This window comes from Thalassophryne amazonica, chromosome 9, assembly GCF_902500255.1.
Source record: "Thalassophryne amazonica chromosome 9, fThaAma1.1, whole genome shotgun sequence".
NCBI lineage: Eukaryota > Metazoa > Chordata > Actinopteri > Batrachoidiformes > Batrachoididae > Thalassophryne > Thalassophryne amazonica.
This window is the reverse complement of record NC_047111.1, coordinates 83,485,002-83,507,296: the sequence shown is the minus strand read 5'-3', so window position 1 is coordinate 83,507,296 and position 22,295 is coordinate 83,485,002. Positions and strand designations below refer to the sequence as shown.

Genomic DNA, 22,295 nt, shown 5'->3' with positions numbered 1-22,295 from the left:
TTATGTTTTTTTGGTGAAATTCCTCAGTGTATCTGCTATAATTGTCAAGCAAGAAGGGTGATGTGACACAAACAGAAGGTGGTCACAAATGGAGATTCTCGAAAACAGGTGTAGGATTGTTAAAAGGGTTTTATCCAGGAAACAAGCAATGGTATGGTACACAGATAGGCAGTCAACAAGGCAGAGGTACAGAGGATCAGCGGGCAGAGATGAGGTAATACAGCAATCAAGGTTCAAAATCACAGGTCAGCAGAGTTCATAGGTAGTGACAAAAGCAAGGTCAAACACTGGCAGGCAATAGAGTAAACACTTGACAAGGCTACAAAACAAGGCTGGAAGCAGACAATAAGGTCAAATGAACTGGCAGAGAACAAAGCACGTCGGGTTTAAATGTACTGGTGGTAATTAGGGAAGATTAGACACAGGTGTGGAAACATTCAGGAAAGGGGTGTAGCCAGATGAATCAAAGATGAGGCAAGAGAGTGCAGTAAGACAGAGCAGACAGAATTACAATGAAGATGGGGGAAGCTGGTGCAAGATAGTGCAGTGAGACAAAGTAAACAGAATTAGAATGAAGGTGAGAGAAGCTGGTGCAAGAAAGTGCAGTGAGACAAAAGCAAAGTGAACAGGACCTGACAAGAAGACAAACCTAAAATCACAGTGATCAAAATAAAATACCAAAACCAAAGATGAACAAAATCCAAGTCCTAACTAGAAGCACTCAGAGAGTGCAAACCTCTGCCAAGGCCATGGGGTCACTGACGCCATAACATCTACACGCTGTGGAATCATTGAACCTAAAAAAGTCTAACAATGATGTTTGCTCAGTAGTAAAAAAAGTTTCATCTGCTGTGACTGGATAGCATGTATCCTTAGCGCTTGGCAACACAGTTTATTGCAACTTGCAGCTTTCCCAGAAGCTACTGTCATCTGAGCACTGATATTGATATTGCATGTGCTTATAGACAAAAACAAATAAGAGACAAAATTTAATTTATTATTCAACTAAACTGCAAATATATTTTTTTTTTAACATTTATGAAACACTTCTCTAAACAAGGCCATAGGGTCACTGACCCTAAAAAGATTCCCTCCTTGGCACAGTGATCTATTTGTTTTTGTCTCTTTCTCTAAAATTGTATATAATAATCATTAGATTATTAATATATAAACAAAAATAAATTTAAGAAATATTGCAATTTGAAAACAAATGCACCCGAACGTGATGACAGCTGCAACTGCTTAATGCTAACTTTTAACATTGAAAATGCCATAGACATGCTAACGCGTTAGCATCAGGATCCGGATCGGGATCCGGATCACCACTAAAATTTAATCACTTGTTACTCTTGTCATTTCCAACCACTCCACAAAATTTCATCAAAATCCGTTCAAAATGTTTGAGTTATCCTGCTGACAAAGACAGACAAACAAACACAACCGAAAACATAACCTCCTTGGCGGAGGTAATAAATAAGAAATGCAATAAAGAAGACCCAACATGAAGGAACAAAAATTAAAAACTGAAAAGACCTCAGCAAGAAAATAAAGGCTAAGACTAAACTAGAATGGAACTCCCATGTGGCAAAAGTATCATAAACAGATAATTCAACATATAACAAAAGTAAAACAAACAGATGATCAAAGATAAATGAACAATGTTGAAACAAACAAGGGATAAAACCATGACATAAACCAGGCATGGGGCAGGGCTTGACAATAATACACCTACAAAAATATTCTTGCCATTCTTTTTTTCTTCTTCACAGGTCCTGACACCTTGATTCCAGAAAGAAACTTTTTCAAGATTTGCAGTGTGCCCCTGAACAATGTGACAATCATCAACTAAATGGAAAAATATGAGTGGTTTAAAACAGTAAAACCTATTTTTTGATAAAGGAGAATACAATTCCAATAAAAAAAAAAATAAAATGTCAAATTGGTTCTTTTGATTCCTGGATGTCTGGCTGTAAAATATCCTAAACAACAACCTGTGAAATATTTTACAGGTTAGGTGAACTGGAAACTTTATCATTGTCCAGGTCTCCCTTGCAAAAAAAGGTCTCGAACTCAATGGGATTAACCTGGTTAAATAAAGGTTAAATTAAAATTTGTCTGCAGATGTTAATTCTTTCGAAGTAAAATGAGATGTTGACTTGTTTTGCTTTTTTTTTATTTTTTATAATATTTCTATCTGTTTTGTGTTTGTAGAATTAAACAGCACAGAGCTTGTGGTTTGTTTACCAGCCTGTTACTATGAACGCGCCAGCGGTTGCTACGATAAGGACCCACAAATGTAGGTTGTCTGCGGAGAAGCCTGTTTATATTTCATCAATGCAGTGCCTTTATATTTGTCATCATAGCAACTTATTATTAACTTACGGATGTAAAATGACTAGTCTAGAAGTAGTATTTGTTGTGTATATTGTGAACACTCTCATTATCATATTCGTGTAGAAATTATAAACCGGCGGTTCGACCTGCTCCCTACTCATTGTTACAGTTTCCAAAAAAAAAAAAAAAAAAAAGTTCACGGTACCAAACAGTTTGTTCTTTAATATTTATAAATGTCCCTAAACAGGTAACTTTTCAACTACAAGTGTGCAGCCTTCATCGAGTACAACATGAACTCGTATCTTGTGTTGGAGCTGGCGGGAGAGGGTTCGTTCGGTCGAGTCTACAAAGGAATTAAACGGTTTAGTGACCAGGTAAAGACGTTACTGTTACTATCATTGACCCAAATATATAATTTTGGAAAATTGTTCCAGTTTCAAAGCATTTAAAGAAGCATTGTTTTTACTGATGTTTTGAAATTTACGCTGAAGTTGGAGTCCCCAGCTGCTGACGAATCCAGTGTCATAAAATAGAAGTTGGTTACCAGTTATTAGTTACTTATTCGGCAAAAGATTTTTGAGTGAAGTTGGTTACCAGTTACTTATTCAGACACTTATTCGGCTATTTTTTTATTTTTTTATTTTGTATGAATGACATCCAACGGATCCACAGAGATGCATAATAGAGGATATCTGAATATCTGTCCAGTCCAATCCAGACACAATCGGTTGAAAAAACAAAAAAATTATTTTTTTTTGGTCAAAATGGCATTGTTTTCGTCCAAGGAGATTATTAATATAGGTTTTGATTAAAGAAAAATTGGGTTACAACTGTAAATCGGGCTGAAATTGCAAATATCTATCTGAATATCTGTCCAGACACTTATTCAACAATTTTTTTTTGTTTTGGTTTGAATGATATCCAGTAGATCCACAGAGATAAATAATATAGGAAATCGGCCTGAAATTGTGAATATCTGTCTGAATATCTGTCCAGTCCAGTCCAGACACTTATTCGGCTGAAAAAAAAAAAATGTTTATTTTCTGGTCAAAATGGCATTGTTTTCATCCAAGGAGATGATTAATATAGGTTTTGACTAAAAAAAAATTGGGTTACAACTGTAAATCGGGCTGAAAATCTGTCCAGACACTTATTCAGTTACCAGTTACTTATTCAGGCACTTATTTGCCTTTTATTATTATTATTATTATTAATATTATTGGACTGGACAGATATTCAGACAGATATTCACAACTTCAGTCCAATTTCCTCTGTTATGCATCTCTGTGGATCCATTGGGTGTTATTCATACCAAAAAAAAAAGTGTCTGAATAAGTAACTAGTAACTGGTAACCAACTTCACTCAAAAAAAATTTTGCCAAATAAGTGTCTGAATAATTATTTGGTGCTTTTACAATAAAAAGCAAAATTGTTTCACATATCAAACTGTTTGGAAAATGTTGTGCTTTTACCATAAAATGTGCAACTATAGTGATATTTTCCACATATCTGCCTGCTATAATCAGGGCCTTTTCTGCCTCACTTCTGAGATCTGACAGGATCAATTGCACTCAGAGCAGAATGGCATTTTTCTTCTTTATATGAATTTACAAATATTAGCGATGTAGCCTCTTTTATTGTTTCTAAATGTTAGCAGTTTTAAAGGGCCTAAAACCTTTGCACATGTCTATAATATGTGTTCTGCACTGTCAGGCTTCAACCTATATATCTGAGAACTGTTTGATTTGTTATATGGGCTTGGTTGACCCAGAAACCAACTTAACCCTTTTAAGATAAATCAAACTAACAAATTTATAAAGAATAGAGCCTCTTCAGTGATGCAGTTGTAAACCAGACTCAGACTTGAGGTTTTGAACATGTTTGGCAGTTGAATGTTGCCATCTGTAGTTTCACCAATGGATGCACAGATGTTTGACATATTTTGGACCATGTCTACATGTGTCCATTCCAGGAGGTGGCTCTGAAGTTCCTTCCAAAGATGGGTCTCTCTGAAAAGGAGCTCAGAAGTCTCAACACGGAAATTGAAATCTTGAAGGATCTTCAACATCCAAACATTATTCAGCTTCTTGACAGCTTTGAGACTGAAAAAGAGGTATGCTTTTATGGGCCTCTGGTAATGCATTTTACCTAACAACAAATTAATTTGTCTCCTTTTTTTGAAAAAAATGTATAGTTAGGCACATAAATATTTGGACGGTGCATATGCAGGTGGGGTGGGAAGTGTTTCACTCTGTATTACAGCATATGGCTGTTGAAAACAAAAGAATGTGAGCTCATAAGGCAGACTGTCAGTTTTAATTTCAGACTATTTCCACATAAGATAAGCGTTGTCATGGTTGGAGCACTTTTTGTGGGTGATCTGTGACCAGATGTAATTGGACATTTGGCTGCTAAGTTGTTTTATGGTCAGAATTGTTATTCCCTCATTATGTAATTTCTAATTTCCATTTTAGTAGAAATGGGAAGAGATGAGATTTTATTGTTGTCGATGCCATTGTTGATTCTGATTCTCGGTCTGATTCTTTATTAATTCTTGGTCAATTTTCTGTGTGGAAAATATAGATCTATACAGGTTTTCACTGTAACATTTTCTGAGTAAATGAGGGGAATTTATTGACATATGAAAATGGCTTAAGGAATGACACCAGCAATATCAATAGCAATTAAAAAAAAATGGTAATAATAATAATAATAATAGAAATAAAAAAAAATTTTTTTTTGATTGACAATAATTATTGTCACTATTACTGTCTATTATGGTGGGAATTGTTTTTGTTATTATTATTATTATTATTATAGATACTCATCACTAATATATGATATCAATTACATAGTAATAAAAAAGGAATATTGGTCACTCTTGGTAGTCATAATAACGTATGGGTATTTGGGGGTGGGATTAAATAAGTTTGTCTTCTTCCCACCCCTTTTTGGGTTAAGTGCGCTGGTATGTATGCATGTATGTTTGTATCGCCTGTTCTTTTCAACCCAGTGTGGGTAAATGTAGATGTCAAAGAAATGCTTATTTTGTAAAACTCAAAATAAATGATCAGTCAATATGTATGTATATGTACATGTATATGTATATGTATATGTATATGCATCCACACGGATGCTGAGGATGACAGCCTCAACACTGCATTTGATCTATTGTTGGACTCTATTGGCTTTGCTCGGAGGGTAAATGAGTCCACCCACCACTTTAATCATATCTTGGATCTTGTTCTGACTTATGGTATGGAAATAGAAGACTTGACAGTGTTCCCTGGAAACTCCCTTCTGTCTGATCATTTCTTAATGACATTTGCATTTGCTCTGATGGACTACCCAGCAGTGGGGAATAGGTTTCATTACACTAGAGGTCTTTCGGAGAGCGCTGTGACTAGGTTTGGGGATATGATTCCTTCTTTATGTTCTCTAATGCCGTGTACCGGCGCAGTGCAGAGTGGCTACCTAGGCTCTGTAAGTGAGATAGAGTATCTCGTCAATAGTTTTGCGTCCTCATTGAGGACGGCTTTGGATGCTGTGGCTCCTCTGGAAAAGAGAGCTTTAGGTCGGAGGTGCCTGGCTCCGTGGTATAGCTCACAAACTCGTAGCTTGGAGCAGATGGCCCGTGGGTTGGAGAGGAAATGGCGTCTCACTAGTTTGGAGGATCTTCACTTGGCCTGGAAAAAGAGTCTGTTGCTCTATGGGAAAGCCCTCCGTGGGGCTAGGACATCTTTCTACTCATCACTGATTGAAGAGGATGGGAACGGCCCCGGGTTTCTTTTCGGCACTGTGGCCGGGCTGGCGGAGAGTCGGAGCTCTGTTGAGCTGAGTGTTCCATTGACTTTGACTAGTGGTGACTTCATGACTTTCTTTGCTAACGGAATTTTGACTATTAGAGAAAAAATTACTCATGACCATCCCAAAGACGTATCGTTATCTTTGGCTGCTTTCGGTGATGCCTGTATTTGGTTGGACTCTTTCTCTCTGATTGTTCTGTCTGGGTTGTTTTCATTGGTTGCTTCATCCAAACCATCAACATGTTTATTGGACCCCATTCCTGCCGGGCTGCTCAAGGAAGCCCTACCATTATTTGGTGCTTCGATCTTAAGTGTGATCAATCTATCTTTGTTGGTTGGCTATGTACCACAGGCTTTTAAGGTGGCAGTGATTAGACTATTACTTGGAGAGCCATCACTTGACCCAGCTATCTTGGCTAATTATAGGCCAATCTCCAACCTTCCTTTTCTCTCAAGAATTCTTGAAGGGGTAGTTGTAGAACGGCTGGCTGATCATCTGCAGAGGAATGGTCTATTTGAGGGGTTTCAGTCAGGTTTTGGAATTCATCGTAGTGCAGAAACAGCATTGGTGAAGGTTGCAAGTGATCTTCTTGTGGCCTCGGACAGTGGACTCACCTCTGTGCTTGTTCTGTTGGACCTCAGTGCTGCTTTTGATACTGTTGACCATGGGGTTTTGTTGCAGAGATTAGAGCATGCCATGGGTATTAAAGGCACTGCGCTGCGGTGGTTTGAATCATATTTGTCTAGTAGATTGCAATTTGTTCATGTAAATGGGGAATCTTCTTCACAGACTAAAGTTAATTATGGAGTTCCACAAGGTTCTGTGCTAGGACCAATTTTATTCACTTTATACATGCTTCCCTTAGGCAGTATTATTAGACGGTATTGCTTAAATTTTCGTTGTTGCGCAGATGATACCCAGCTTTGTCTATCCATGAGGCCAGAGGACACACACCAATTGGCTAAACTGCAGGATTGTCTTACAGACATAAAGACATGGATGACCTCTAATTTCCTGCTTTTAAACTCAGATAGGGCTGAAGTTATTGTACTTGGCCCCACAAGTCTTGGAGGCATGGTGTCTAACCAGATCCTTACTGTGGATGGCATTGCCCTGACCTCTAGTAATACTGTGGGAAATCTTGGGGTCGTTTTTGATCAGGATATGTCATTCAAGGCGCATATTGAACAAATATGTGGGACTGCTTTTTTGCATTTACGCAGTGTCTCTAGAATCGGAGGGGTCTTGTCTTGGAGTGATGCTGAAGAGCTAGTTCGTGCATTTATTTCCTCTAGGCTGGACTATTGTGGTTCATTGTTGTCAGGTTGTCCTAGGGGTTCCCTGGAGAGCCTTCAGTTAATTCAAAATGCTGCAGCTAGAGTGCTGACGGGGACTGGAAGGGGAGAGCATATCTCGCCCATGTTGGCCTCTCTTCATTGGCTTCCTGTTAATTCTAGAATAGAATTTAAAATTCTTCTTCTTACTTATAAGGTTTTGAATAATCAGGTCCCATCTTATTTTAGGGACCTCGTAGTACCATATCACCCCAATAGAGCGCTTCGCTCTCAGACTGCAGGCTTACTTGTAGTTCCTAGGGTTTGTAAGAGTAGAATGGGAGGCAGAGCCTTCAGCTTTCAGGCTCCTCTCCTGTGGAACCAGCTCCCAATTCAGATCAGGGAGACAGACACCCTCTCTACTTTTAAGATTAGGCTTAAAACTTTCCTTTTTGCTAAAGCTTATAGTTAGGGCTGGATCAGGTGACCCTGAACCATCCCTTAGTTATGCTGCTATAGACGTAGACTGCTGGGGGGTTCCCATGATGCACTGTTTCTTTCTCTTTTTGCTCTGTATGCACCACTCTGCATTTAATCATTAGTGATCGATCTCTGCTCCCCTCCACAGCATGTCTTTTTCCTGGTTCTCTCCCTCAGCCCCAACCAGTCCCAGCAGAAGACTGCCCCTCCCTGAGCCTGGTTCTGCTGGAGGTTTCTTCCTGTTAAAAGGGAGTTTTTCCTTCCCACTGTAGCCAAGTGCCTGCTCACAGGGGGTCGTTTTGACCGTTGGGGTTTTACATAATTATTGTATGGCCTTGCCTTACAATATAAAGCGCCTTGGGGCAACTGTTTGTTATGATTTGGCGCTATATAAAAAAATTGATTGATTGATTGATTGATGTGTGTGTATATATGTATACATGTGTGTGTGTATATGTATGTATATGTGTGCGTGTATATATATGTGTATATGTGTAGGGGTATGTATATGTATGTGTAGGTATAAATGTATGTATGTGTATATATACGTATTGTATATTTATTTATGTGTTAGTGGGTATGTATATAGGTATATATGTGAGTGTGTATATGTGTGTGTATATATGTATATAATGTGTGTGTATGTATGTACGTATACAGGTATATATGCACGGCCCAAGCAGAGGGTCACCCCCTAGAGCCTGGTCTGCTTGAGGATTCTTCCTAAGAGGGAGTTTTTCCTCACCACCGTTGCCTAGTGCTTGCTCTGGGGGTCGGCAGGGTTAATATGGAGTGACTTGGGCCAAGTTTGTTGTGATTTGGCACTTTATACATAACATACTTATACATGAATTGAAATGTAATTGAATATTGAAGTGTATGTCTGTGTTGATATGTAGTGTGTTGTGAATTTGTGTATATGTTGTTATGACTGTTATAATTGTTGGACTCATTAGAGAGAAAACTGACCCACCTTTCGTCAAAAAAGTGACAGCTGCCAATCAAAATCGGCCACGTCACTAAGCCCCGCCCCCTCTATGACGTCATAGCCAATCAGAATTAATGACGTCACTATGTCCCGCCCCTAAGCCCCTCCCCTAGTCCCGCCTCCAAGCCCCGCCCCTTATGACGTAACAGCCAATCATAATCGATGACGTCATTATGCCCCGCCCCTAAGCCCCGCCCCTAGTCCCACCTCCTAGCCCCCGCCCCTTATGACGTCACATCCAATCAGAGTCGATGACGTCAGTATGTCCCGCCCCTAAGCCCCCGCCCCCGGCTCCTCCCCTAGTTCCGCCCCTGGCTCCTCCCCTAGCCCCACCCCCAAGCTCCTCCCCTAACCCCGGCCAAGCACCGCCTCCAAGCCATACCTCCCCTCCCACCCAGGGTCTAATATTTTAATGTCACTTTATTTCATGAATTAAAGAACGATTAAAAATACCTAGATCTTTTTAATGTATTAAAGAATTAACTAATTCTGAAATAATTAAACATAAATCAGTGTCTATTATTTAATGCCCCTTTAATATTTTTAATTCTTAAATTATTACGTTTCCTTTTCTGTTTTTTAATTCGTAAATTAAAGAAGGGGGTACAAATAGCCGTCTCTCGGCTGTAAGTCTTTGCAGCAAGACGGTCAAATACCCACGCATAGAGCTGCTCGCGGAAACATGACCCCACGGCTGTAAAACCTGTTGCAGAGCTGTGTCTGTGTGAGTGCGTGTGTGTGTGCGTGTGTGTGTGTGTGTGTGTGTGTGTGTGTGTGCGTGTGTGTGTGTGTGTGTGTGTGTGTGTGTGTGTGTGGCGGGACACCCGCTGAGCGGAGATGCTGCCCCGAGGTGATGAACCCGAAGAACAATAAACAATGCTCCTTATCACTCACGCCAGATGATGTTTTCTTTTAAGATATTAGCCGATCGATCATGGGGCGCGGGACACCCGCTGAGCGGAGATGCTGCCCCGAGCCCGAACAATAAACAATGCTCCTTATCACTTACGTCCCTGGGAACGAGTCAGCGAGCATTTCCACTACGACCGGTGAAGAGTGAAGATGCCTGGACCCCCAGCTATGGGTATAAAATAGAATAAATTTGCGGAAAAAATCCTGGAAAACCATGTTGTTTAATTAAGTTTTCTTGTCTTCGAGCAGAGTGCGAAAACCGCATCAGCTTTCAGGGTAAGTGATTTAAGTAATCTGTTTTGATAGAAATGAGTGTTTTTAAATGATGCACGCCGTCTGAAACTGTTTTTTTTTATTTTTTTTTAGACAAAACCACGCAGACGGTCCAGAGCGCGTTCGGACCCGTCCTCGGTAATATATTTGAAATAGTACAGAATATCCGCTTGCGAGGGTGATGCTTTGTATTCATTTATTTATGTTAATTCTAGAAATCAAGTCAGAGCCCCCTGAAGAAGTTCGAAGGCTGGAAGCCCCGACTTCACCACGCAGATGTAAGTACAGCGATCGAGATTAAATCACGATTAAAACTCTGGAATAACCCGATTTTTTCTGTCACAGCCCATGGAGAAGCGGGTCAGTGGGAGAGACCCGTAAAACGATCCGCGGATGTACACGGTAAGGAGTCGGAGTTTATGTATTTATTTATTTATTTTAAATATTTAATAACTAACGATTTTCTCTTTTTTCAGCACGCGGTGGAGGGAGACCGTCTATTTTCCACAGAGACGCAAGGCTCGAAGATATTCTGAGCTGGGATTAACCTCATCACGCAACTTTCTTGAAAATGTGTAGTCTGTTTTTATTTTTTTATTTTTTCTCTTATTCCGATGGAACGGGAGAATTCATTTTGAAGAGGTATATTAACTGAATTTCTTGAGGTAGATTCTTCCTGCTACAGATTTTAAAAGATGGAAGGAGAGAATTCACATCGGGAAAATAACTTCGGACGTGTATTGGATTTAAACGCTTCAATAATCGACTCAGCGGGGAGCGCTCCTGGAGCAGATGGTCCATTACCCGAGGCGTTAAATTCGCCGCCTCAAAATAACATCGAGTCCGGAGAGAGACTTTTAAGCCGTGTTCGTTTAACACCGTTAAATGAGGCTCTTAACAATTTAGCGGCTGAACGAGAATCGGAAGAAATTAACCCCTACATCATTTCTGCGATTAACGCTATAAATTCGACGGTCCAGTCTGATACTGAAGAGCCCCCTGACCCCCCGCACACCTCACCTCCAGACGAGTCCGGTCCCGCGGCGTTGAACCAGGTACGTCTGACTCCGTTAAATAACGCCGTAAACTTCCTCGCGTGTGAAGTTAATCCTCACGTCCAATCCGCGGTGGATGAATTAAATCAAACGCCTAACGACGCTCGCGCTTTTTCACCTTTAAGAAGTCCCTCCCCGCGCAATGCGCGCGGAGAAGAGATTTTAAACAGAGCTCGTTTAACCCCGATAAACGCGGCGATCTCTGTTTTGATGGAAGACGGAGATGATGCACGACCGGGGTCCAGCCGGCACTCTCCCATGACGGGCGGTGGGGCTGCTAACGTCATCAGGAGACCTGCTTTTAACAATATCGAAATCAGGCTGCCTCTCAATTTCCAGCGCGCCGACGAAATTCCCGACTACGCGGAATTTTACCGTAACGTCGTTGGGGCTCTTCATAACTCGGTCGAAAAGGCTTTAACACACGCCAGGGCCGGGGACTTTATCCAAATGGAGATTCGTGGGGACTCAGTCTACAACGAGGCCGCTTTGATCAGCTCATATAACGACGCTGGCGATGTGACGGGCTTCCAAAATCTGTTAGAACGATTGATACAATCAAATTCCAACGTTTTAGCCGACGAGTCTCTGGAATTAGTGGTTCAAGTCATCCGCAACCAGAACGGCGCGGGGAAGCGCAGAATAGATGACCTCCTCCATCACGAGGTTCTGAGGAAAAATCCAAATGCCTTAATATCGTGTATAATCCTGACAACAGTTTATGTTTCGCGATAAACCTCGTTCAGTTATTGAATCCTCATCTGAGTACGCACGAGGCGGAGCAGCGCGGACTGGCGTTACAAAATAGCGTCGGATTAACGGCTGCTACGCCGGTATCTTTAGAGCAGGTGGGAAAATTTGAAAACGCTCTGGGTTGTAAAATTGTGGTGTTTTTCAGAGCCGAAGGGGAGAGAAAGCTGACAAAATTCCAGACAGGAATACCGGCGCAGCAGAAAACTCTTTTCGTTTTTCTGTTTAATAATCATTTTTACGGAATCATCGATTTAAAGAGATTTTTGGGAGTGAAATATGTATGTAAGTTTTGCTTTGAGGGGTACAATAACCACGCCTCCCATAATTGTCCGTCATATTGTAAAATTTGTGAATCCACGCAGTGTTATGAGAAAAATAACCCTGTATTCTGCAGCGAATGTAACAAGGAGTGTCGCTCTCCCACCTGTTACAGCCTGCATAAACAGCCGAAGTATCGTCCTTCCGCCGGTAAGTTCGTTAATGTGTGTGATAACAGAAAAAAATGCTCTCGATGTAAACGTGAGTATTACATAGCGTTTTCTAAAAACAGCGCTCCGCACGTGTGTAAGCAGAAGAGGTGTCATATATGCGGCGAGGCTCTCCAGGAGCCGAGCGAGGGTCACCTCTGCTATATGACCCCGCTCAAAGCTGAAGAGACGCATTCAGAGAAATATGTTTTTTATGATTTTGAAACGTATGTCGATAATAACGGGGAACACGTACCGTTTTACGTCAGCGCTGTAACAAAGACGGGTGATTTTTGGAGCGCATGGGGGACAGACTGCGTAGCCCGCTTCTTTAAACATTTTAGAACGAGAAAATTCAAAGAATACGTGTTCATCGCTCACAACTCAAAAGGTTTTGACGGCTATTTGCTTCTAAAGTATTTAGTCCAGCAGGGCGTAACCCCCGCTGTGATTATGACCGGGAGTAAACTATTACTCATGACAGACGCCGCCTTTAAACAGAAATATATAGATTCGTTATCTTTCCTTACAATGCGCTTATCTCAGATGCCTAAAGCCCTGGGGATCCGGCTGAAAGACGAAATCATCCGCAAAGGTTACTTTCCGCACCTGTTCAGTTCAGAAAAAAATCTGAACTATGTCGGTCCGTACCCTGACTCAGCGGCTTACGGGGTCGCAAATATGTCAGAGGGAGAAAGAGAGGAATTTAACGCGTGGTACGTGCGGAAAAAAAACGCAATTTTCGATTTTAAAGCCGAGGCCGTTATGTATTGTGATAACGACACAAAAATCTTGGCTGCAGCCTGCTCCAAATTTATGTCTGAATTCATCGCTGAAACACTCGTGGATCCTTTTACCTGCGTTACAATCGCCTCGGCGTGTATGAAAGTCTTCCAAACTAACTTTCTTGCTCCAAAAACGCTGGCGATCCCCTCCGCCGACAATTATAGAACGAGGCATAAAAAATATTCGGACGTGGCCGTGCAATGGTTAGAATGGGTTGCTGAGACGCAAAACATTATCATCGATCATGCTCTAAACAGGGGCGAGAAAAAAATAGGAGGTTATTATGTTGATGGGTATGCTCAGATTGACGGCCGGATAAAAGTGTGGGAGTTTCTCGGATGTTTTTACCACGGGTGTGCAAGGTGTTTTACACAGCATGAAATAAACCCTCTCACAAACACCTCATTTGGAGAGCTCCACGCAGCGTGTCAGAAAAAAATAGCCTTTCTGCGGGCTATGCCGGGCGTCACCCTCAACGTAATTTGGGAGCATCAATGGCTTGAAATGAGGCTGAGGGATGAGAGCGTTCGGTGTTTCCTCGCCCGCAGGGGGTTACCGCCGCCCCTCGAACCTCGCGACGCTTTATACGGCGGTCGGACTTGCGCGGCCCGTCTGAGGTACACGGCTGAGCAAGATGAGACGGTCTATTACGTCGACGTGACCTCGCTGTATCCTTACGTTAACGTAAATTTCACATATCCCACGGGGCATCCGGAAATTATAGAGAGAAATTTCAGAGACCCCAGGACTTATTTCGGGCTCATCAAAGCCATCGTGTACCCGCCCCAGGGGCTAAAATTCCCCGTCCTCCCACACAGAACTCCTCACGGTAAACTGGTGTTTACTCTGTGTCGCACCTGCGCTGATGAAAATAATCAAGCTGCAGCGTGCACACACAGTCAGCAGCAGAGAGCTCTGTCTGGGACTTGGACGACCCCGGAATTCCACAAAGCTCTGGATACAGGCTATGCTGTAGCTAAGATTTTTGAAGTCTGGCATTTTGAGGAAAAAAGTGATAAAATCTTTGAGGGGTACATAAACACCTTCTTAAAACACAAGCAGGAAGCCTCTGGTTTCCCTCCCGAATTTGATAAAGACTCCGAGAGCAGAGAAAAATACATCACGGACTACTGGCTGAATCAGAAGATTCGTTTAGACCCAGAAAAAATCAGTCACAATCCGGCAAAACGTCAGATGGCTAAGATCTGCCTCAACTCCTTCTGGGGGAAATTCGCCCAGAGGGCAAATCTGACGCAGACCGCGCTCGTTAAAAATGCTGACGATCTGTTCAGGTATCTGTTTTCTGAAGAGTACGAGGTCACATATCTAACATTCCTCAGCAGTCAGGCGGCTATGGTTCAATGGAGGTACGGCCCGCGGCACGTCAGCCGACCGGGTAAAACCGTCAATATTTTCATCGCGGCGTTTACAACGGCGTACGCGCGTTTGACCTTGTACGGTTTTATGGAGGCTGTGGCAAATCCTGACAGGATTCTGTATTATGATACCGATAGCCTGATTTACGTTTGTAGGCGGGGTGAAACCCCGCTGCCTACCGGTAATTATCTGGGGCAGCTCACCGACGAGTTGAACGGCGACGTCATCACAGAGTTTGCAGCGGCGGGACCTAAAAGTTACGCATATAAAACCGCACGAGGTAAAACGGTCATGCGTGTGAAGGGGATCACTCAAACCCACGAAAGCTGTCAGAAAATAAACTTTGACAGCGTCAAAGATCTGGTCGAGGGTTATATAAAAGATCCCGCCCTCGCTGCATCTATCATAACGCCGCAGCAGGGAATTAAACGTCATAAAAGCAGTTTCAGTTTGACAAACGTGTCATTTCAAAAATCCTTCAGGGTGGTGTATGACAAGCGGCGTCTTTTAAAGGACGGGGAAACCGAACCGTTCGGATTTTGAAACATGTCTCACTCTGGAAATACGGTGGAGATTGACCCCAGACTTCAGCTCCCATTCTCCTGTCTCATCGTTGGACCGAGTGGTTCGGGAAAGACTGTGTTTGTGAAAACATTGCTGGAAAATTGTAGCCACGCTATGAGACATGTGCCTGACAACATTGTATGGCTGTATACGTCTGAACAACCTCTGTATTCTGAACTGAAGAATAAAATATTAAATTTGTAAGAGGACTCCCTGACTCATTTCTGGACGACAGCCTTTTCCCTGAAGGTCAGAGCCATCTGGTTATTTGGACGATCTCATCTTTCAAGCAACGGATCATCCTGAAGTTGTAAGAATTTTCACCCAGTACAGACATCACCGGAATATGAGCGTCATCATGATCACACAGAACGTGTTTCATAAAGGGAAATACAGTCGAACCATCAGTTTGAATTGTAATTATATGGTGCTGTTTAAAAATCCCAGAGACAAGTTACAGATGAACATTCTGGCTCAGCAAATGTTTCCCGGCAGAAAACAATTTTTTTTGGAGGCACTTGATGATGCTACGAGCGTACCTTACGGGTATTTATTACTGGATTGCACGCAGGAGTGTCCAGATCAGTTCAGACTGAGATCGGGATTACTCCCGCACGAGTGGCCCACAGTTTATTTACAGAAAGATAAACGGATATGAGCTCTCTTTTAAAAAGGAACGCCCCCGCTCTTAAAGCGCTAATCAGAGCCGGGGCGAGGGAGCGTCACCACAGCCTGAAGACCTGCAGGGCGGAGCTTCTGAAAACTTTATCCGAGATCGCTTTGAATATATTAAAGGGGAATATCGCCTTGAGCGACTCTCAATTCCGGGCCTTGAAAAAACGAAAAAGAGTTTTACGTCTTCTGGCCGACAGAAAAACCAGTTATAAAAAGAAGCGGGGAGCGCTGATTCAGACGGGCGGCTTTCTCCTGCCTCTGCTCGCCGCGGCCCTGCCCGTTATAACGAGTCTAATAGTACCCAGAGGATAATGGCGTTCAAAGCGGCGCAAAAGATGTTTTTACTCACTCCACAGCAGATGCTTCAACTCAGTCATTCCGTTCCGCCGAGCGGAAATAACATCAGACAAACGGCGGAAAATGATTTAGACTCGCGAATGCGAGGTATACTGGAAGAACGTACTCACTCTCCTTATGAAAAAATTAAAAAGTATGAGGCTCTGCTGCAGCGCTATTTAACCCTGATCAAGCAGGGGGAACTCGAATCACGCGTTTCACCCCCGCAAGAGACTCGCGTCGCTAAGCAACCTGAGGAGGAGGGGGTGGAGGAGGAGGAGGAGGAGGATGAGACTGTCACAGAGGTCCTGAAGAATATCCCCTCCAGAGAGCGTAGAAACGCTGAATATATTATGAGGAAATTATCGAAGGGTGATACGCGCTGGAGTCCGTCGGGGGAATTTATTTACAAGGGGAAAGTCGTGAGGGGGTCTCACGCCATAGATCTTATGAACATCTCGGATCCTCGTTCAAGAAATCGAGCCCTCCTACAGGCTGGGTGAAGTTCCTCAATATTTTACAGGAGCGGAACATCCCGGTGGCGTGCGTATCAAACCCGCAAGCCCGCGAGCAGCTTCAGAAGCTTAAAAAAGGCCGGAGCAGCTCGCCGGATGAATCCCTTCTTTTAACCGATTCGCCGGCCAGGAAGAAACTTAAGAAAAAAAAAGACTTCCAACGCTGGGAAGGTTTCTCACCATAAAAGGAGGGTATCGAATTAAAAACTGACTGGATATTATGATCAAGATTCTTTAAAATACATCGCAGTCAGTCACGTTTTTGTATATTGTTACTAATAAAACACAGACTGAAACTCATCTCCGGCCTTCATCACTTTTATTCGGTATACGGTTTAAAAAACAACTTTCAACACTTCTCTACTTAATAACAACGATGCAAAAACATTAAAGGTATGATCGGGGGTGCATTTTCTACACATTCGGAACATTTTTCACAAAAAACACATAAAAAAAAATCAAAGGTCAAAGGTCAAAGCTTCTTTCTACGTTTAAAAACAGGGGTTTACATCATGCAAACGCGATAAAACTTTAAAGGTATGATCGGAAGGCCGCTCTCACACATCCACCCGTTTTCAGGAGAAAAAAAAACATAAAAAAAATTTAGGATCAAAGATTAACACTTCTTTCTGTACTTAATAACAATGTTTTAAAGCGTGCAAACGCGATAAAACTTTAAAGGTATGTTCGGAAGGCCGCTCTCACACATCCACCCCGTTTTCAGGCGAAAAAAACACATACAAAAATCAAAGGTCAAAGGTCAAAGCTTCTTTCTACGTTTAAAAACGGGGGTTTACATTATGCAAACGCGTTAAAACTTTAAAGGTATGTTCGGAAGGCCGCTCTCACACATCCACCCCGTTTTCAGGCGAAAAAAAACACATAAAAAAAATCAAAGGTCAAAGGTCAAAGCTTCTTCTACGTTTAAAAACGGGGGTTTACATTATGCAAACGCGTTAAAACTTTAAAGGTATGTTCGGAAGGCCGCTCTCACACATCCACCCCGTTTTCAGGCGAAAAAAAACACATACAAAAATCAAAGGTCAAAGGTCAAAGCTTCTTTCTACGTTTAAAAACGGAGGCTTACATTATGCAAACGCGTTAAAACTTTAAAGGTATGATCGGAAGGCCGCTCTCACACATCCACCCCGTTTTCAGGCAAAAAAAAACACATACAAAAAATCAAAGGTCAAAGGTCAAAGCTTCTTTCTACGTTTAAAAACGGAGGTTTACATTATGCAAACGCGTTAAAACTTTAAAGGTATGATCGGAAGGCCGCTCTCACACATCCACCCCGTTTTCAGGCGAAAAAAAACACATACAAAAAATCAAAGGTCAAAGGTCAAAGCTTCTTTCTACGTTTAAAAACGGGGGTTTACATTATGCAAACGCGTTAAAACTTTAAAGGTATGATCGGAAGGCCGCTCTCACACATCCACCCCGTTTTCAGGCGAAAAAAACACATACAAAAATCAAAGGTCAAAGGTCAAGGCTTCTTTCTACATTTAAAAAACGGGGGTTTAAATTTTCCAAACGCAATAAAACTTTAAAGGTATGATCGGGAGAGCGTTCTAAGACGGGGGTTACATTTTCACACGGAAAAACATAAAAAAATAGGAACGCCGGTTAACACAAGCCGTGACAATATTTAAACTCATGCAGAGGCCCTGCTAGCTGGTACAGGAGGTATTGCAGCTTTTCTTAAGGCAATAACGATATCTTTTCACAAAATCAGAAACCAAATCATCGTTCGCGATAGTATTTTCGGAGTATAAAGACACCACGTCCCGGTACGACTTCCCACTGGCTCTGTTATACAGATAATACACGCAGTGTTGTCCGCATACGTCGGATAACTCGTGCTGAAGCTGCTTGTTGTGATACAGAATGTTTTAACATCTGGGAGATTCTCCAGATATTGCAGGATGCTTTTAGGGTAGTAATCAAAGTCAGGGCTGAGGCCGAACGAGTCAAAAAATGTGGCTCGACCATTTTTTTCAACGGTGAGCGCTAACCAGTGTTCTCCCGGTAAATGTCTAGGGTGGGTGTTTACAATGAAATATACGGGAGGGCCCGGCTTGATCCGGAATAACTCGTCAGACGCAAAAACACCGGCAAACAGGTCTCCTATTAAGCCCCTCATAACTGCGTCCAATTCCAGGGTGTTCATCAGTAAAAATCCACAAGGACCTGTCGCTTGGAATTAATCTCCAGGAGAGAATCATAACACGCGTACACTATCAGCGTGGTGGTATGCGGAGTCGCGACTCTGAATCTCATTTCAAGTCGCAGGGTGCCTGTGGAGACGGGGCTCAGAGCGCCGCTGTCCTCCTCCGGGTTTAAATTGAAGACGTACAGCGCGTAGCCGCGCGCAAAATCCTCCCGGTCTATACAGAGAGGCTGGTCTTTGAGGTGTCGTCCGGTCGCGGTGTAGAGATTGTAAAACTCCCTGACAGAGAGTTCGTTGTTAAATTCAGGCTGGAAAGCTTTAGCCGGCAGCTGTCTCCCGTTTTGACTGAGTGCGAGGTACTCCAGGTCATAGTGTGCAAATTCAAACGGGGACAGATCTCTTCTCCCACTGAATGCATTGTGATTCACCATACCCAGAACCACATATTTGGGCATGGTTCCTAAAAACAGGTTCTCCTGGTTGCATATCCTGGAATGGCTGGGGATCACGTAAGTCTTAACGTTGATTCGTGATAACGGGTACACGGCGTTCCCTTTCATGAGAGCCGCGGAGTGGCCCAATCTCACTGCAGGGGATACGGTGACTTTCTTAACGAATAGGGATGCGCCCAGAATTTTCAGCTTGAAAGTGGAGGCCGCCAGCCCCATCAGGCAGAAAGCATCGCTGGCTCGAATTAATTTAACTCTTAGATCAATGTTATTCAGAAGAAGCCTCTCGCAGAAAAATATGTCCGCGTGCAGCGGACCCTGAACTTGAAATTCACGCGATTCGGCGCTAAAGCGGGCTCTGCTCACGAGGCCTTTATTCGGGCCCGCGTCATCCACAGCGGTCGAATTGTGCTGACCCGGGGTGTCCTTGTAAAACAAACCGCCCGTGAACTGCGATTTCAATGAAGCGGGGGGAAAAGTTCAGCAGCGTCTCAATCATTGCCCTGTACGGGTGCGTCGCGCTGGACTGGGAAATCAGCCGGTCACCCAGAGTCACGTCGACTTGTGAGAAAATCGTATTGAGAGGATAATTTATGACGCCCACGCGGGCGTCATTAGCCAGGTCAGTCCCGTCGGCGTTTGTAATTTTCATTCGCAGATAAAGCAGCGTATTATTGAGGTCTAAATACCTCTCACCGTCTCCGGGGATAAAAAACTCGATAGGGCCCATGTCCGTCAGGGCTGATAACGGGCTGACTTCAACGTATTGGCTTTGCTCGATGGACAGCTGGGTCCCGGGGACGGCGAATAAATCCAATTCGCTCATGGTGCATTCGGGGGAATTATTTCGCAAAAGAGACATTGTTTAAGAGAAATATCCCCGGACAACCTCCTCTTCTTATGCTTCCTTCGAACTGTTCTGCTTTTTCCGGGGGTCTTTCGCTTTTTAACTGTTTTGACCCGTTTCCCCGGGGGGCGTTTCCGGGGCCTTCTTGAGAGCACCATGATCCCGGACCCCCGCTGCTGCTCGGGCTCCTGACTCCGTCCGGCCCTCTCAACAACGCGGCTCACTACGTCGGAAGCGATGCTTCGGGCTGCGTTTTTCAGGTGAGGTTTGGCGATCGTGTATCCTTGTTTAATCAGCGGCGACACAAATTTGAACAGTTTCGAAAATATGTTCCCGAGCCCGCGCCCGTACATAACAGGAGCGCCGTGGAAGCCGTGAAGGCCGTTCCCGACTTGATTTTCATAGTAAGGCACAAATCTATAAATGTCGGCTTTGTGCGCTGCCCCAGCCATTTTTTTTTTTATCCCGCCGGTTTAAAATGTAATGTCACAACCACTTTACCGTATCTGAAATCCACCGTTTGATCTTGATCGCTTTTGATTTCGATGCGTATTGTCTCAATATGTCTTTTGGAGACCGGGATGTAATAAGCGGGGTTGAATTTCTTTGTAATTATTTCCCCGAAACGACCTCCAATTTCGAACGCTCGGAGGAGAGGAGCAAAAGCGTCACCCACCGCCTGAGGCTGTACAACGTCTGTATAACAGAACAGGTGATACATCCCTGCTTTTATATCGGGGTAGCGGGGACAGCTCGTGACCCCGGGTCCGCATCTCAGCCATTGATTAGGGTGCATCCCCAGCATGTACGCCGTCGGGGCTTCAAAATATACCTGGCTGGTACCGTCTCCTTCCCACAGAAACTTTTTCTGGATATCGTCATATTTTAAAGTCAGATTCGGATCTATAGTCTTCAAACGAGGGTTTATCAGCCCTGCAATAACCTCAAAGTTATCATAATATCCCGTGTCAAAATATCGCGAGTGAACGGCGAGTTTGTTCTTGCCCGTAATTTTCATCACCTGGAACGTACAGGAAGGCTTTTCCGGGATATTTAACCAGGTGTGCGGATAACAAATTTCCGTCAGCGCCACATCCCAGTCACCCTCTAGATCCAGGTGTCGAGCCAAGTCCACCTGGTAGCATGAAATTGTGTTGTCCGGGAATACTTTTAGGCTGGCGTTTGAAGGCAGAGTCATATAAAATCCGTGTTTCAGATCCCGATCCATTTCTCATATGTCGGTTGAAGATGGAAGTTCTCATATTTATACGGCCATCAGCTGGTCCGCGGGAACCCAGGAGTTAAATTTCTCGGGCCAATTTTTCCATCTGACAAATACAAATTTCTTTCCCTTGGTAAAACGTTCACGAATAATTTCTGAACCTGATACGGTCTGTCTTTGCTATTTTAACCTTCTGCAATTCCGGTTCATAGAATGAGCCTTCAATGATCTCACCGTCATAATCTTTCAATTTATAAACGGGCGGCGTACGTTGTATACATTCTGACACCGTGAACATTTCATCCGTAAAACTTTGTTCATATTTTTTATCAAAAACTCCCCTGAGCTTGGAGACCCTGACTATATCTCCGACCTTATATTTACACTTCACAGGCCTCCTGCGTAGGGTGGATGCCCCATACAAATTTTGAAACACTTGATCGACATTTCGATCATTAACCTCATTCGGCCTCATCTTAATGCTTTTATGATAACTCTCGTTATAAGCCGTGAGTAAAGACGGTAGGACGTCGATGTATCTTCTCGTGTTTTTAGCAGTAAAATATCTCCACATTCTCGTCTTTAGCGTGCGATTAAACCTCTCGACAACCGAGGCTTTCAGATCACTTGCGGTGGCAAAATGTAGAATCCGGTGTTTTTTCATTAAATCCTTGAACGATTTGTTAAAAAACTCTTTCCCGGCATCAGTCTGCATCTTCAGAGGCACCCCGCTCTGCTTTAAGAGTGAGGCAAAGGCCTGTGAGACTTCGCGCCCTTGCTTTGACTTCAGAGGTCTGGCATACGCTTTTTTTGAGAAGATATCGATAACGGTCAGCAGGTACTTGTACCCGTCGTTAAAATCTGATAACCCCTGCATGTCGCATAAATCCGCCTGAAATTGGTTAAGCGGGTTTGTGACAAATACTCTATTTCTTGGAAAATGCGTCCTGGCAGGTTTGTGTAATGTGTATGCATCTTCCCCCGACAGGAAATCTCTGATATGCTTCATAC

At 43.1% G+C, this 22,295-nt stretch overlaps 1 protein-coding gene across 2 annotated transcripts in view; it reads left to right on the top strand.

Annotated features, from left to right (window-relative positions):
- The first annotated feature begins 2,507 nt into the window (after positions 1–2,507).
- stk36 (serine/threonine kinase 36 (fused homolog, Drosophila)) overlaps positions 2,508–22,295 on the top strand; it is a 58,044-nt gene continuing 38,256 nt past the window's right edge. Inside the window, exons 1-2 of one of the 2 annotated variants that reach the window (XM_034178591.1) lie at positions 2,508–2,708; positions 4,307–4,447. In XM_034178591.1, the coding sequence (XP_034034482.1) occupies positions 2,625–2,708; positions 4,307–4,447 (225 nt within the window). In that variant the 5' untranslated portion in view covers positions 2,508–2,624. The remainder of the gene's footprint in view (positions 2,709–4,306; positions 4,448–22,295) is intronic. The other variant, XM_034178592.1, reaches the window with a different exon arrangement.